The sequence below is a fragment of the Scyliorhinus canicula genome, chromosome 16 (assembly GCF_902713615.1).
Source record: "Scyliorhinus canicula chromosome 16, sScyCan1.1, whole genome shotgun sequence".
NCBI lineage: Eukaryota > Metazoa > Chordata > Chondrichthyes > Carcharhiniformes > Scyliorhinidae > Scyliorhinus > Scyliorhinus canicula.
In genome coordinates this window covers 114392435-114407962 of record NC_052161.1, presented here as the reverse complement: position 1 = coordinate 114407962, position 15528 = coordinate 114392435, and the positions used below count along the sequence as shown (strand labels likewise).

Sequence of the window (15528 nt, the reverse complement as noted above, 5' to 3'; positions counted from 1 at the left end):
GGCCGGCTTAAATCGGCCAGCGTAGAGGCCCCCGCCCGGGTCTCTTTCCCCCTTGCCCGGCCCCAGGAAAAACCCAGAAGTCCCCTTTAGCACACAAACCCCGCATACACACCCACACCCCAAAGAACCCTCATTACGACTGACAGTCCCATTTCTTCCCTTGTCCAAATATATACAACGTTGGCTCCTATAGCCCATACACCAGCACGTAGTGATACAAAAAAAAAGAAAAAATACAGTCATGAGGCTACATCGGTACAAGACCATTTCTCAATTCTGCCACAGTCCTTCTGCCTTCACAAACTCCTCCGCTGCTTCCGCCGTCCCAAAATAAAAGTCCTTGAACTTGTAGGTCACCCTCAGCTTCGTTGGATATGCAATGCCGCACTGCACCTTGCTAATGTACAGTGCCCTCTTCACCCGGTTGAAGGCAGCCCGCCTCCTCGCCAGCTCCACTGTAAAGTCCTGGTATACGCGCATACCAGCTCCAGCCCACTGCACAACCTGCTTCTGCTTAACCCAGCACAGGACCTTTTCCTTCACACTGTACCTACGGAAGCACAGAGTCACTACTCTTGGCGGCTCACCCGCCTTTGGTACTGGCCTCCACGACCGATGAGCCCAATCCAGCTCATATCGGGAGGGATCCTCCCCATCCCCCAATAGCTTCGCCAACATCGCGGCAAAATACTCAGTCGGCCTCGGTCCTTCCACTCCTTCCGGCAGCCTCGCAATCCTCAAATTTTGTTGCCTGGATCTGTTTTCCAGGTCTTCCATTTTGCCTCGCAGATCCTTGTTGATCTCTATCACCTTCCGCATCTCCTTTCCCCATCGACGTAAAGTGATCACTGTGCTGCAGTAATGTCTCTTCCACTTCCTTCAGCGCCTTGCCTTGCTCCCGCGCCCCCCCCCCACCGCTGTCCTCACCGGGGTAATAACGTCCTCCACCAGCACTTTCAAAACCGCCCCAATCTCCTTCCTCATTGCCTCCATGTGTTTTGTAAACTGCCTTTTGACTTCCACGGCCATCACCCGAGTTATTTCTTCAGCCGTAAGCAATGCGGCCTCCCCTGGTGCTCCAGCCTCCATTTTCTTTACTGACCCCGCGGTGACCTTTCCACTCCCCGACGAACTTTCAGCCTTTTTTCTTAACGGCCGCTTTTTTGCTGATCTTCGACATGCCCCACCCCATGCTGTCTCCCGACTTTTGCTACCTCAGCTGCCCTTGGGACCGGGTGTTGTCTCTCCCCCCCCCCCCCCCCCCCCCCCAACAATGCTGTTCCCGAAAGGGAGCCCTCCAACGCGCGGCTGACTCCCGCCTGCCATCACTGGCAGTCCTGTTTTCTTGTCCTGATGAGTGCAAGATGAAAAGCTTTGATAAAATGTGCTTTTTCAGCAATACTCGGCAGTTCTGTACTACCAAATTACTATTAGTTTGTTTTCTAGTATTTATCATGTATTGTAATCTGTATCTGTTGGTAAGCAGTTTTAAATACTCCTCCTCTGTGCTTCCTATAAGTTGCTGCTGAATCCAGTCTACATTGCAATTTACAAAGGGCTTGTCATTTTCAGTTTAAGATTAATGAACATTTTGCTTTGAAGTAGGTGAACACTGACATTGGTTATATTACAAATGTGTACAATTTTTATTCTTGTAAATTGAGAGCAGTTATATGCTAGAATACACACTATTTCTCTAAACTGTTCCTTTCTGACCCTCTGACATGCCCTTTGTCCCCACTGTTGATATCAATACTAGTTTGTTTCCAGGGGCCTTCAGCCTTCTTAATGCCTTGTCCTCCCTCTATTCTATTAAAAAGGGCCTTTGAAGCACAAGGCTGGACAACTACTTGATTCATCTTGCCTTTTTTTCAGTCTTACAATGTCCTGCACGATGAGACATGACCATTTAACTTGATTTCTTTTAAGAACAAACAATATTCATAGTCCACTGGATTCATGTTCATGTCTGTTTACTGTCCACTGTTTCAAAACCATTGAGATTGATTAAGTATTAATTGCTATTAAAGATGTCTAATGGATTTTATATGGATATTTCACAGTTTTGATATTCAATCCCTTTCTTTCCCTCTAGGAATGATCAGTTTGCCTTCTGAGGCATCACAGTCAACCCACACGTCCTGTTCCTACCAGCATTCTCCCAGCAGTACTGTCAGCACCCACCCACACAGTGGACAGAACAGCCTGGCCAACAGCCATGCCAGCAGCCTCGGAGGCGGTGGGGGCGGGACACAGGTGCAGCTGTCACAACATCAGATCCACGCACAACACACTCACCACCAGCACCATCAGCACCAACATCCGCAGCACCAGCCAAACCAGCAACACCATCAGCAACAGCACCACCATCACCAACAGCAACATATGGCCTGCAATATTGGTAAGACCAGTTTACCTTCTCTTTGAGCTTATTTTCATATCTTGATTTGTTTTTAGAAGGTGCTAGTGGTATTATTTTGTGCCACAATCAATTAAGTATGTTAAAATGGTAGCAATCGCCTTGCAATTTTCAGCCTTCACTACTTGAAAGCGTAGACTGTTATTGAAGTTTTTTTTTAAAGAAGTCATAGATGTTGACAGGCGACTGGGTGTACTTTGTAATTCCAATGTTTTGCCTGACCTCTGAATCTAGTTCCAGTATAACTCATTAGCCTTAGCTCAGTCGTAGTATCAGTTCGGACCTCGCCGAAAAGGCCTGATGGATTGTACCTCAACTAGGCCAAGATCAATATCCTTCTGGGGTGGTTTGCTATTGCTGTTGGGGAAGGTTTAATCTGATTTGACAGGGAGATAGCACCAGGATGTAACTTTAGAAAGGAGAAACATGATGCCCAAAGGATTGGGAGAGATAGATGGCTGTAGAGTAAGAAATGGTAAAGCATTAAGTGGGGCCAAAGAAAGAGGGAATGCAATAAGTTCCAAATGAGGTTTATAGTGTATGTAATTGAATATACGGGTCATGGGAAGTAAAGTATGTGCAGATATACACCAGAGAATATGTTGTTGTGGCGATAACAAAGACCTGCCTGATAAAGGGCAGGGCTGGGCACTCGTCCGGGAATGGACAGATGGGGAATGAAAAAGGAGGCATGCCAGTATAAATTGCGGAAAATATTACAATGCAGGAGAGGATATTCTGGAGGAGCCAAAGGCAGAATCCATTATGCTGGAGCGAAGAAACAATGCAGGGTACCATTACGCTATGAGGTGGATTCTATTCAAAACCAGCCAGTAGGAAAGATGTCGTGTGGAGGAGCAAATATCCAAGGCAATTAGAGAGATGCAAAACCATAGATTAGTTGTAATGGGTAACTTTAATCATAATGGTCGGCGCAGGCTTGGAGGGCCGAAGGGCCTGTTCCTGTGCTGTACTTTTCTTTGTTCTTTAATGTAAACTGAAAAATCAATAGTATAAAGGACAGAGAGGGGAATAGTTGAGAAGGATATTGAGGAGAATTTTCTCGATCAGTATGTTTCTAATGAGGAAGGAGACATTACTGGATTTGTTTCTGAAGAATGAGGTGGATCAAGTTTCAGTAGGAAAACCTTAGGAGGCAGTGATCACAATATGATGTTTGGGTTAGATGTGGGAAAGAACATGGAGCAATCCAGTGTCAAAATAATTAATTGGGGGTGGGCCAGTTTCAGCGGGGTCCGAATAAATTGGAAACCAAACTTGGCAGACAACGCTGTAACGCTGCCTTTAAAGAGGGAGATGGCTTTGATAGGATCAAAGTACATTCCCATGAAGGGGAACGGTAGGGAAAATAAACCATGTGCTCCCTGGATGCTGAAAGAGAGACAGTAAGATGAATCAGGAAAAGAGTGCATATGACAGACCTCAGGTTGATAAATACAAGGGAGGGCCAGTCTGAATCGAGAAAGTTTAGAAGGGAAGAGAAAAATAATGAGAAGAAAAATGATAGCATGAGAAGAGACTGGCAGCTAACATAAAGGATAATCCAAATGTTTTCTATAGACATATAAATGGGCAGCACGGTAGCATAGTGGTTAGCATCAATGCTTCACAGCTCCAGGGTCCCAGGTTCGGTTCCCGGCTGGGTCACTGTCTGTGCGGAGTCTGCACGTCCTCCCCGTGTGTGCGTGGGTTTCCTCCGGGTGCTCCGGTTTCCTCCCACAGCCCAAAGATGTGCGGGTTAGGTGGATTGGCCATGCTAAATTGCCCGTAGTGTCCTAAAAAGTAAGGTTAAGGGGGAGTTGTTGGGTTACGGGTATAGGGTGGATACGTGAGTTTGAGTAGGGTGACCATTGCTCGGCACAACATCGAGGGCCGAAGGGCCTGTTCTGTGCTGTACTGTTCTAAATCTAAAATCTAAATGATAAAATGAAGACAGCACGGTGGTGTAGTGGTTAGCAGTGCTGCCTCACGGCGCCGAGGACCCGGGTTCGATCCTGGCCCCGGGTCACTGTCCATGTGGAGTTTGCACATTCTCCCCGTGTCTGCGTGGGTCTCAACCCCACAGATCAAAGATGTGCAGGGTAGGTGGATTGGCCACACTAAATTGACCCTTAATTGGAAAAAAAAGAATTGGGCACTCTAAATTTATAAAATTTATAAAACAAATAAATGATAAAATGAGAATCATAGAATCTCTACAGTGGCCTATCGAGTCTGCACCGACCTTTGGAAAGAGCACCCTACCTAGACCCACTCTTATCCCCGTAACCCAATAACTCCATCTAATGTTTTGGACACTAAGGGGAAATTTTGCATGGCTAATCCACCTAACCTGTCTAGCACCCAGAGGAAACCTATGCAGACAAGGGGAGAAAATGCAAACTCCACACAGACAGTCACCTGAGGCTGGAATTGGGACCAGAGTAGGGTTGATTAACGACTAAAAAGGGGACTTGCATATGGGTGGAGAGATTGTAGCTGAGGCACTAAATGTGTACTTTGCATCTGACTTTTTGTAAGCAAGAAGGTGCTGCTCAAATACTAGTGAAGTAAGAGATAGTTGAGACACCGGGTGGGCTAAAAGTAATAAAGAGGAGGTATTAGAAAGTCAAGCTATATTTCAAGTCACCAGGACTGGAGGAGATGTATTCATAGATACTGAGGGAAGAGTAGAAATTGTGGAGGAAGCGCTGGCAATAATCTTCCAATCCTCCTCGGAATCAGGGGTGATGCTAGACGATAGGACAATAGGAAATGTTACATCCTTGTTCAAAAAATGGTGCAAAGATAAGCTGAACAACTACAGGACAGTTTCTCCTCTGTGGTGGGAACTATTTTTCGAAATGATAATTCGGCACTTGGAGAAATGTGGATTAATTAAGGAAAGCCAGCATAGATTTGTTAAAGACAAATGGTATAAAACTAACGTGAACTATTTTGATGCGGTAACAGAGGTTTGGTAAGTATTCATAAAAATATACTTAGACTTCCAAAAGGTGTTTGATAAAGAGCTAACAGGCTCGTCCGCAAAGTCAGTGTCTGGAATAAAAGGGACAAATGGCATCATGGATATGAAGTTGGCTCAGTGACAGGAATCAGTAGTAAATAATTTTTTTTTTTTTCTAGACTGAAGGAAATGGGATTCACAGGGATAGGTGCCATTACTTTTTCTTGATCTATGTTGATGACCTAGATCTGGGTGTGTAGTACCCAATTTCAAAATGTGATAATGACGCCTTATTCTGAAGTAGTGTGAACCATGTGGAGGGCACTGACAGAATTAAAGAGGACATGGTCAAGCTGGTGGTTTCGGCACACATGGCAGATGAAATTTAATGCAGATAAGTGTAAAGTGATGTTTTAGGAGGAAGAATTAGGAAATGTAGGATACAATTCTAAAAGGAGTTGTAAGAGCAGAGGTACGGCTGGCTAGCACTGCATGTGGACAAATCTTTTCAGTTGGCAGGGTAGTTAGTTCAAGAAAGTGTTTAATAAGGCATAGAGGATCTTGGACTTTATTAATAGAGGCAGGGACTGTGAAGGCAAGGAGGTTATAGTGAACCTTTATAAAAATACTGGTTCAGTCCCAACTAAGCAGCATGTCCAATTCTGGGCACTACACTTAGGAAGGATGTGAAAGCTTTGGAGAGAGTCCAGAAAAGATTTACAACAGTAGCTCCAGGAATGAGGGACTTTAGTGACATGAATAGATTGGAAAATGCAAGAACATAAGAAATAGGAGTAGGAGAAGACCATATAGTCTGTCGAGCCTGCTCCACCATTCAATATGATCATGGCTAATCTTGGGCTTTAATTCTCCTGCCGGTCCCATATTCCTTTATTCTCTGAGTCACCAGAAGTCTGTCGATCTCACTGTTCAATATGTTCAATGATGGTGCGTCCAAAACCCTCTAAGATATACAATTCCAAAGATTTGCAAGTCAAAATTTCTCCTTATCTGTCCTCAATGATCAGCCCTTTATTCTGAAATTGTGTTCCCTTGTTCTAGATTCCCTAGGCAAGAGAAACTACATCCCAATATCCACTGTTGAGCCCCTTCATAATCTTGAAGGTGTAAATGAGATCATCTCTCATTCTCCTAAACACCAAAGAATACAGAATATAGTCATAGGCTGACCCTGGCATCATGGATCATTCTCGTGAACTACCTATAACACGAGTTCCTTCCTTAAATATGGAGATCAAAATTACACAAAATATTCCATGTGTGTTCATTTGTGTCAAGACCTCTTTATTCTATTCTAATCCATTGTGCCATTTGCTTTCTTAATTGCTTATTTACCTGCATGCTAACATTTTGTGTTCCTTGTATGAGTGCGCCCAAGTCTCACTGAAAATGTACATTGAAGTTCACATTTTAAGTTTCATGCCTTTTAGAAAAATATTATTTTCCTATTCTTAGGCCAATGTGAATAATATCACATTATACTCCTTCTGCCACCTAATTGCCTGTTAACTTCACCCGAGAGGCTGAATCAGTCGACAAATTTATATTTTCATCCTTTTTTCCCCTGGGTTTTCTAGACATTTCACCTATGTGGGTACCTTATACCATTAATATGAGGGTTTTTAAACAGAAATACCCCCTGAAACTAAGCGCAAAGGGCCAAAAGTGCAGTTCCCAGCGGAACCTACCTTGTGCACCTCTTCCCCCTTCATAATGCCAGAAATGAAGTCCCAGAAATGAACTATTTTGAGGCTGGAATTAAGAACAACAAAGAAGAGTGTTATTCAATATTAAGGTGAGGTAGCCCGGATGAAAATTTATTTTTCACTATATTGATAACTTTTGATACAATTATCTACATTTCAGTAGAGGAGTGGTATGTATAGTTATAACCTTATTATAATTATAACGTTATTCATAGCAACTCGGAAAAATTCTGAATGTATAATCTATAATGCTGAAGTCTGCGTTAGCTGGCTTAGATGGCTGGTACTCTTGCTTCCAACGGTTGCAGGTTCAAGCTTCACTCCAGAACTTAGCCACACTTCAGTCAAATACTATGTATGGTGCTGAATTGTTGGAGGGAGATGTAGTCTTTCGAACTGTGTTAAAAAAGAGGCTTCACGTGGATATTTGTGTGGATGTATGTTTGTGAAAAAGTGAAGGAATTTCATCTGTGTCCTAGCCAACATTCTTCCTTTAACCAACACTTTAAATGATCATTCATCTCAGTTACTGTTTGTGGAAGCTTGTGTGCAAATTGGTCACCGTGTTTTCTACATAAGAGTAATGGCACATCAGGAAGTAAATGTTTGGATTTGATGTGTTTGGAGATGTTGATATATGGTGCCATATAAATGAAAGTTTTTTTTCTAATACATATATCAAGCATATCAAATCTGTGCAAAATGATATGCAAGGTATACTGTGTAGCTAGCAGCAAATTATGTTGTATGGGGAGGCGGTATTATCCAGTGGTATTGTCACTGGTCTGGGAAACCAGAGACGCAGAGAATTGTTCTGGAGACCCAGGTTCATACCCTGCTACTGCAGATGATGAAATTTGAATTCAATAAAACTCTGGAATTAAAAGTCCAATGATAACCATAAAACCATGGTTGATTGCCATAAAAACCCATCTGATTCACTAATGTCCTAATGTCGTCATTACCTGGTCTGCCCAACATGTAACTCCAGATCCACAGCAAAGTCGTTGACTCTTAACTGCCCCCTCAAGGGCAATTTGGGAGGGCAATAAATGCTAGCCCAGGCTGCGACACTCCCATCACGTGAACAAATAAAATATGTATTTTTTGAAATAACTAAATTGAAGGGTTAGACACCAAAGCTACGTATGAAATTCCAGGGTTAAAAATTGAAGGATAAGTGTTGGTTATATATCTCAAACAAAATTCTGCAAATCTGTCAGCATCTAAACAAAGAAAAAGGCAGGTTGGCCAGTGGAAACCCTTCCAACATTTAAACTTTAAGTTGTCTCCTTTATCAGCTGTTTATGGATTTGCTGTAAATTTCTAATATTTTCTATCCTTGTATCTGGACCCTGATTTGGTTACAGTAACATTTATACTTTTTTCTGTTGTTATTTGCTGTTATAAATTCTCAACATTTCAAGGGCGGCACGTGGTGCAGTGGTTAGCACTGGAACTGTGACACTGAGGACCCGGGTTCGAATCCCGGCACTGGGTCACTGTCCGTGTGGAGTTTGCACATTCTCCCCATGCCTGCGTGAGTTTCACCCCCCCCCCCCCCCCCCCCCCCAACCCAACCCAAAGATGTGCAGGTTAGGTGGATTGGTCACGCTAAATTGCCCCTTAATTGGAAAAAGTATTAATAATTGGTCACTCTAAATTTATTTTAAATAAATAAATAAATTCTCAATATTTCCTATTCAGTTTTGCTGTGCAAACTGTTCCATAGTGACAGACTTTAGCCACTAGGCGATTCTGTGGAGTAAGCTTCTTCCCACCTGCACTACCTCCTTTTATAATGGGGAAAGAACGATGTTGTGGTACAGCATTTCCTTTCTCGGTTCACAGCCATTATTAAAATAACATTGTGCTTTGTCCACCTGCCATCCCTTCACCGTACTCTGCTTCCCCACCTTGCCATGCCTTCCTCCTGACTTCTCCAGTGGCCCTGCTTCTTTACTTCACTTTCCCTCCTTTACCTGCTGCAAATTGTGTTCTTCAACCAGATTTTAACAAAGCCTGCATCCTTTTGACCTAGCCTGCCTTGTCACCTGCTGCCCTAGACCCAGATCACCTATTTGTTCTTAATTTATGGCGAGATAAGCCCTTTAAGTCAATGCTCCCAGTGGAGAACTGGAAAAATAATGAAAACTGTTTTAACTTTTATTGGCACAGCTTTTTGAGCTCCAGACCTTGAGGCTCAGATTCTTGATAGAAAATGTGACTGTCGGAGCCCAGCAATTGCAGTCAGGCTGCAACGTCAACAGTAAATCCTTTTCAAAATATTTGCGCTAGATTTTTTAAATGTTTTAAATGTCTCCATTGATTTCCAGAAACTCTGATAATGGGCAGCGGATCTAGCTGTTCATTAAATATCATGGTTTGACTGAATTGCCTTGCTCCATTAGTGCATTTATAGAGCAAGTTGTAATGCTTTGTGATGATTTATTGTGTTTGAATATTGTGATTGCTAGTGAAATTATTGGTGATGTTTGAACAAAATAAATAGCCATTTTACACCACTTGATCTGTGGTCATTTTGCAACCTGTATCTTCACAGGAATGTTTAACTTGAGTGATTCAACTGATTGAAAACATGCTCATCTGGGATATGCTTTACCAGATTAATGATACTGAACAGGAGCGATAAACTTACCCACAACCTCACCTTTAGTAACATTGGAGCTTCTCATCTTGTGAATAAAATAAATCATCACACAATGTAATAATAAGCGAGATAGTCCCAGGTTCAATCCCTGAGCTGTGATTTGCTGATCAGTTAAATAGTGGTAGAGGGTGCTACACTTTTCCCCTGTGTTATTGGTCTAAGTTGAAAGGAAATAACTATTTGTATAGGTACCATCTCAAATTCTCAAGCTGTTCCAAAGTGCATTACCACCAACAAGTTACTTCTGAAGTGCAAACAATGCTGTTGTTATGCAGGCAAACACAGCAACTAATTTGCTTACAAGGTCTCATACAGAATAAATACATTTTCCATTCATTTGTTTTGTTGGACTTGGCTGATGGAAAAAATTGAAGTCCAGTTTAGGTGCTCAAATCCACAGAAACTCCGACTACCAACTGAACCAAATTGGCACAATAGTAAGAAAGGGCTAAAATAGCTTGTGTTGCTGGTATAATTCTCACAACAATGTTTTGAACATATTTGTGATGAGTTTATGATGTTGTTCTAATGCTCTTTGGTGGGTTTATGGCTGTTGTAGGCATTCCTTCTGACTGGTGCATGAATCTGGACACTCTGAAGGAGAGTTTCCGTATTGCTAGCAGTTTCAACTGGTCTGATGTGGATCTCTCTCAGTTTCAAGGTAGGTTGTTGATAATGTGGAGCTGTGCTCCCTACCTGCTATGGCTAATTGGAACTCCAAGGTGCAGATTCCTGCTTCCTGTAGGCAGAAGTAATAAAGTGAAGACCAGGCAATTTAAAAGTAAAATGTAACCCAGAAAGCCTGCAAAACCTTACAGGCCTCAAATGCTTTAATTAAAGCACACTTACCTGTGTGTTTCAGGACATATTTTTGCTGAGGGAGGTTAAATCATTGCTATTTCTGCTGCAATATCCTTGTACAATTTGGTTACTTCATTCCTGAGCTGCAGAGCAGACATTTTTCAGTAAAGCCTCATTAACGGGTGCAATCCCATACAACTTTGTATTTAGTTCTGGTCTGTCTCAGGTTTTGAAATGGTAGGTTTATTCTGTTTTGTCATGCCATGCTGACCACACATCCACAAACCAACCTGATCCTGTGCACACAACAAAAATTGGCTGATAGACCTTGTGCTCATATGTGTGAAGCTAGTTTAGGTATTAGTGTTCTTTATTGAATTTTATTTTTTAAATTTTATTTGGTTAACCCTTTTGTTTATGTTACCGTTAGTTGGCCTTTTTTTTTAAAGATACCTGCTTTGCCTGTCAGGCTGTGGACCCATTGGTTCTTTAGCCTCTTGTTTCCCTGGATTCTCTCCTTAACACTCTGTCATGCCTTTTATCCGCAGGTCTGATGGAGAGTATGAAACAGGCGGATCTCAATAACTGGTCACTCGATCCTGTTCAGTTTGCGGACTTGTGCTCTTCCCTAAACCAATTCTTCACACAAACTGGTCTGATCCAGTCACAAGGGAACATGCCGCCCTCGGTTTGTCACAGCACAATGCATTCGCAGAAACCAAACCAGCACATCAGTACAGGTATAGACGCCAAAATGTAGAGCTAGTTATAGCTTTTAATTTGTCGATAAGGTATTCACATAGGTGAAGCTTTAAAGATGAGTAATCTTTTGTTTGTTAGGCCATGGCAATTCAGTAAATTGTTGCTCAGCTTTAACCCCAAGGAAAAAAGTGCCAAGCAGGCTATTTTTTAAAAAAAATTTATGTTTACCTTTTTATAAGTTTCAATTTATTTTGGAAGGACAGAGGAAACAGCCAACATTATTGTGCAAAAGGGAAAGAGTTTGGTTTTATCTGCCTCTGAATCTCACTCGTTACAAACAAAAAATGTTGTGTCTGGAGCCGGATTGATAGCACTATCAATTTGCACTATGTCTCCTGGACTGTCTGGACAGCTTTGTGTGACACTCACTAGGTACCTCCACGTAAAAAGGCTGTGATAGTTTGAACAAGCCGCTTCTGTTCATCTTCTGAAATCCCCCTAAAAAATTATATAGGCAGACATGGATGGGGAAACAGAACCAAACTTACAATAAAGGAGCCCATTTTCAGCCTGGTTTTCATTTGATGTCCTGCATTTATAATGGTGACAAATCAATAAAAAGAGAACCATCCAATAATGCACTGCACATCAGATTATTTATTAACAAAGGAGTTTTGCAGCTTAGCTTTGTGACACTCTCTCTTACTCTCTAACTCCTAACCTACAATTTACATTGACAGAATTCTGTATTCAAGGTTTATCAGCTCTTAATTGTGCCTGAATTTTAAAATTAACTTTTTTTTTTTTTACAGCTTCGCTGCTTGCTCCTTATCCTAGAGTTTATCAACATGCTGCTTACATTTTGCAGGTTTCTTCAAATCCTCACAATTACTTTTGCTTGCTTTCCTTGCACATTTTGTTTTGGCCTTCTGTTCTGCTGGAGATCTCCCTATTTGCAATACATAGATCTCTGTATCTGGCTTTCCCACTCTGCAGCCCGTTGGTTTCTAATTAAATTTGACATCTTTTCTGCTTTCTGCCTTCTACTAACTGGATTCTCTCATCACATGTCAGCTTTCAGTTGCTGGTTGCAGCTCTTTTCCATACTTTATTTACCATTTGAAGGCACATTTCGTATTGCAAGCACTGACTATTATTTCCTCTGCTCTACTAAACAGGATTGCAAAGCTCAAAGTTAAGGACGTAGAAGCGCCAGACAACAGGACCCGTCAGTAGTTATTAGAGACACTGATCGACAACAGAATTATAGTTTGGTCCCTCTAATGTTATGTTACTAACTCTCCTGATGTCTTATTTGATTGTAGCTGTAAATAGCTGTTTCATATTGACCAAGAAGCTTCCAGTTCAGTTCCCAATGCTGATTTTGGTCCCTGGTGAAGCTATAATTGGCTTCAATCTCCTGGAGTTAAGGGAAAGAAATTATTTTGAGTTCTTCTTCCGAATCACTGTCAAATAATTCCTGCTCAGCATTTACTATGCCATCAGAGCTGAGGAGTCTATATAGAGACTTGAGTGAGGGCAGGATCAGGTAAGAGTATGACTCAGTTGAATAGTCCAGGTCCCTATGCACACAAAAATGGGTATTTGAGCAAGGTAGTGGATGATTACCAATGTTGATTCTTTCTCCATTTTGTTTTCTGTTGGTCTCTTGGTTTGCCTCCATCCAAGAGATGTGGCAGAGATACAACTCGATCAAAGTTCATTATGGCTACCTCTAATCACCTACAAGAAGCTATAGAAGTGACCCTGAATTTCTCTCTCTCCCTGTGGAGATACACTGGTCTTCACTTAGGGCCTTTCTGTAGTATAACTGTCCAGACAATGGGACTTTTTGTATGAACATCACAATGGACCTCCACTGTGCTGTGCCTCCACACCACCCATTGTCTTAATGTCCAAAACAGAGCTGAAGTCTGTTGTGTAAAATTTCAGAATTATTAGCAGCTGCTACTCCTTTATTGATGGGTTCATGTGTGGGTCTGAGAAACAAAATTGCCATGAGCTAACTGTAAATGTTTAAATTCTGAATATTTTTAATACATTATTTTAAAAGTATGTACCGTAGTTTCCGGACTATAAGCCGCTACTTATTTCCCACGTTTTGAACCTCGCGGCTTATACAACGACGCGGCTTATTTATGGATTTTTCCCGCTTTCACTAAACCAATGAAATTGCGTAACGGGTCAAGGTAAAACAATGTAACTTTTTAGTTTACTGTTTAGATTAAATCGAGCGCGCTCAAACATCCCATCATTCTGATTACGGTAGTCATTTTGTCACCTCACCCTCATCATGGCAAAGACACGGAGAAATGCATATGATGCAGCTTTCAAGTTGAAGGCGATCGATCTGGCTGTTGGAAAAGGAAATAGAGCTGCTGCACTAGAGCTTGGTCTTAATGAGTCGATGATAAGACGTTGGAAACAGCAGCGTGAGGAATTGACTCAGTGCAAAAAGACAACTAAAGCTTTCAGAGGGAAGAAAAGCAGATGGCCCGAACTAGAAAATGAGCTCGAAGACTGGGTCAACATGCAGAGAGCAGACGGCCGAGGTGTTTCAACTGTACAGATCCGACTGAAAGCCAAAACAATCGCCACCGCAATGAAGTTTGAGAATTTTAGAGGTGGACCATCGTGGTGTCTCAGATTTATGAGACGTAAAGGCCTGTCCATCAGGGTACGGACGAGTTTGTGTCAGCAGCTCCCTCCCGACTACGAGGAAAAAATTTCAAACTTCCGCAAATTCATTGATGCAAAGATAGCAGAGCATTCCATTGGCCCGCACAATATCATAAATATGGATGAGGTTCCTCTGACATTTGACCTGCCTCTCACTCGGACTGTCAACAGGAAAGGTGAATCATCCGTCATGCTGAAAACAACTGGGCATGAAAAAACGCACTTCACCTGTGTTCTGAGTTGCACGGCATCGGGAGAAAAGCTTCCACCGATGGTGATTTTCAAACGCACGACGATACCAAAAGAAAAATTCCCTACAGGAATTGTTGTGAAAGTCAACAAGAAAGGATGGATGACGGAAAGCCTAATGCATGAATGGCATACGGAGTGCTACGGCAAGCGACCGGGAGGATTCTTTCACAGGAACAAGGCATTGCTCGTTTTGGACAGCATGAGGGCCCACATAACAGATTCTGTGAAAGAAGCCATCAAGAGGACAAACTCAATTCCAGCTGTGATTCCTGGGGGCACAACAAAGTATTTACAGCCACTCGACATCAGTTTAAATCGTGCATTTAAGGTGGCGCTTCGTGTTCAGTGGGAGGCTTGGATGACAAGTGGGGAGAAATCCTTCACTAAAACGGGCCGCATGCGAAGAGCAACTTATGGTCAAGTCTGCCAGTGGGTCCTGACAGCGTGGAGCATTGTTAAAAAATCCACTATCATCAACGGGTTTCGAAAAGCTGGATTGCTGCGTGTTGAAGAGGGCAGCATGAGCTCAGCGGGAAATTTGCCTCCGGATGAAAGTGATGAGAGCGACAATGAAAACAATCCAACATCGGATGAAGCAATTCTGAGGCTATTCAACTCTGACACCGAAGGAGATGACTTCAGTGGTTTCAGTGCACAAGAGGAGGATAGTGACTCTGATCACCTGGGTTGGTGATATCTTGATTACGATCAGTAATAAAATACTTCTTTTTACACATGATTTATTTATTTTTAATGTTTCAAACTGATGATTCTATGTTAGTCTTAAGAGCTTAATCGGATTGATTTCGCTCCACAGTGACCAATGACTTTCTTGGTAGGCTATTCTTTACCGCTAATTTTTTATTTTTGTTACAAGCCGTATTTCGTTAAAGCCTGTGTAAAGCTCATTTGTTTCAATGTACCGGTAAGCACCTGCGGCTTATATACGTGTGCGGCTTATTTATGTTCAAAATTTAAAAAAAATTCAAAATCAGTGGGTGCGGCTTATAGTCAGGTGCGCTTTATAGTCCGGAAATTACGGTATACAGGACTCTGCGTTAATAGACAAATGTTCAACTTGCTCTTTCCTCTGTTGAAGGTTCATTTAAAAACTTGTTTCTCAACAGCCCTTTACTGTTCGCGATATATTCAATTTGCTAGGATTTCCTTCCGTGATCTAATCATCGACTTAACACGGCAGTGCCAACAACCTGTGATTTTAAGTTCGTGAAAATGTTCATGTATGAGTGCAAATAATCCATTTTGATACAGCTACTCAAGTAGAAAA

General features: G+C 42.1%; 1 protein-coding gene across 9 annotated transcripts in view; it reads left to right on the top strand.

Moving 5' to 3' along the window:
* Positions 1–15528, top strand: part of foxj3 (forkhead box J3) — a 171570-nt gene that overhangs the window by 132331 nt on the left and 23711 nt on the right. For 6 of the 9 annotated variants that reach the window (XM_038773166.1, XM_038773169.1, XM_038773168.1 and 3 more), the window contains exons 8-10: positions 2096–2401; positions 10345–10446; positions 11135–11326. In XM_038773166.1, coding sequence (XP_038629094.1) covers positions 2096–2401; positions 10345–10446; positions 11135–11326 — 600 coding nt within the window. The remainder of the gene's footprint in view (positions 1–2095; positions 2402–10344; positions 10447–11134; positions 11327–15528) is intronic. The other 3 variants (XM_038773172.1, XM_038773171.1, XM_038773170.1) reach the window with 1 other exon arrangement.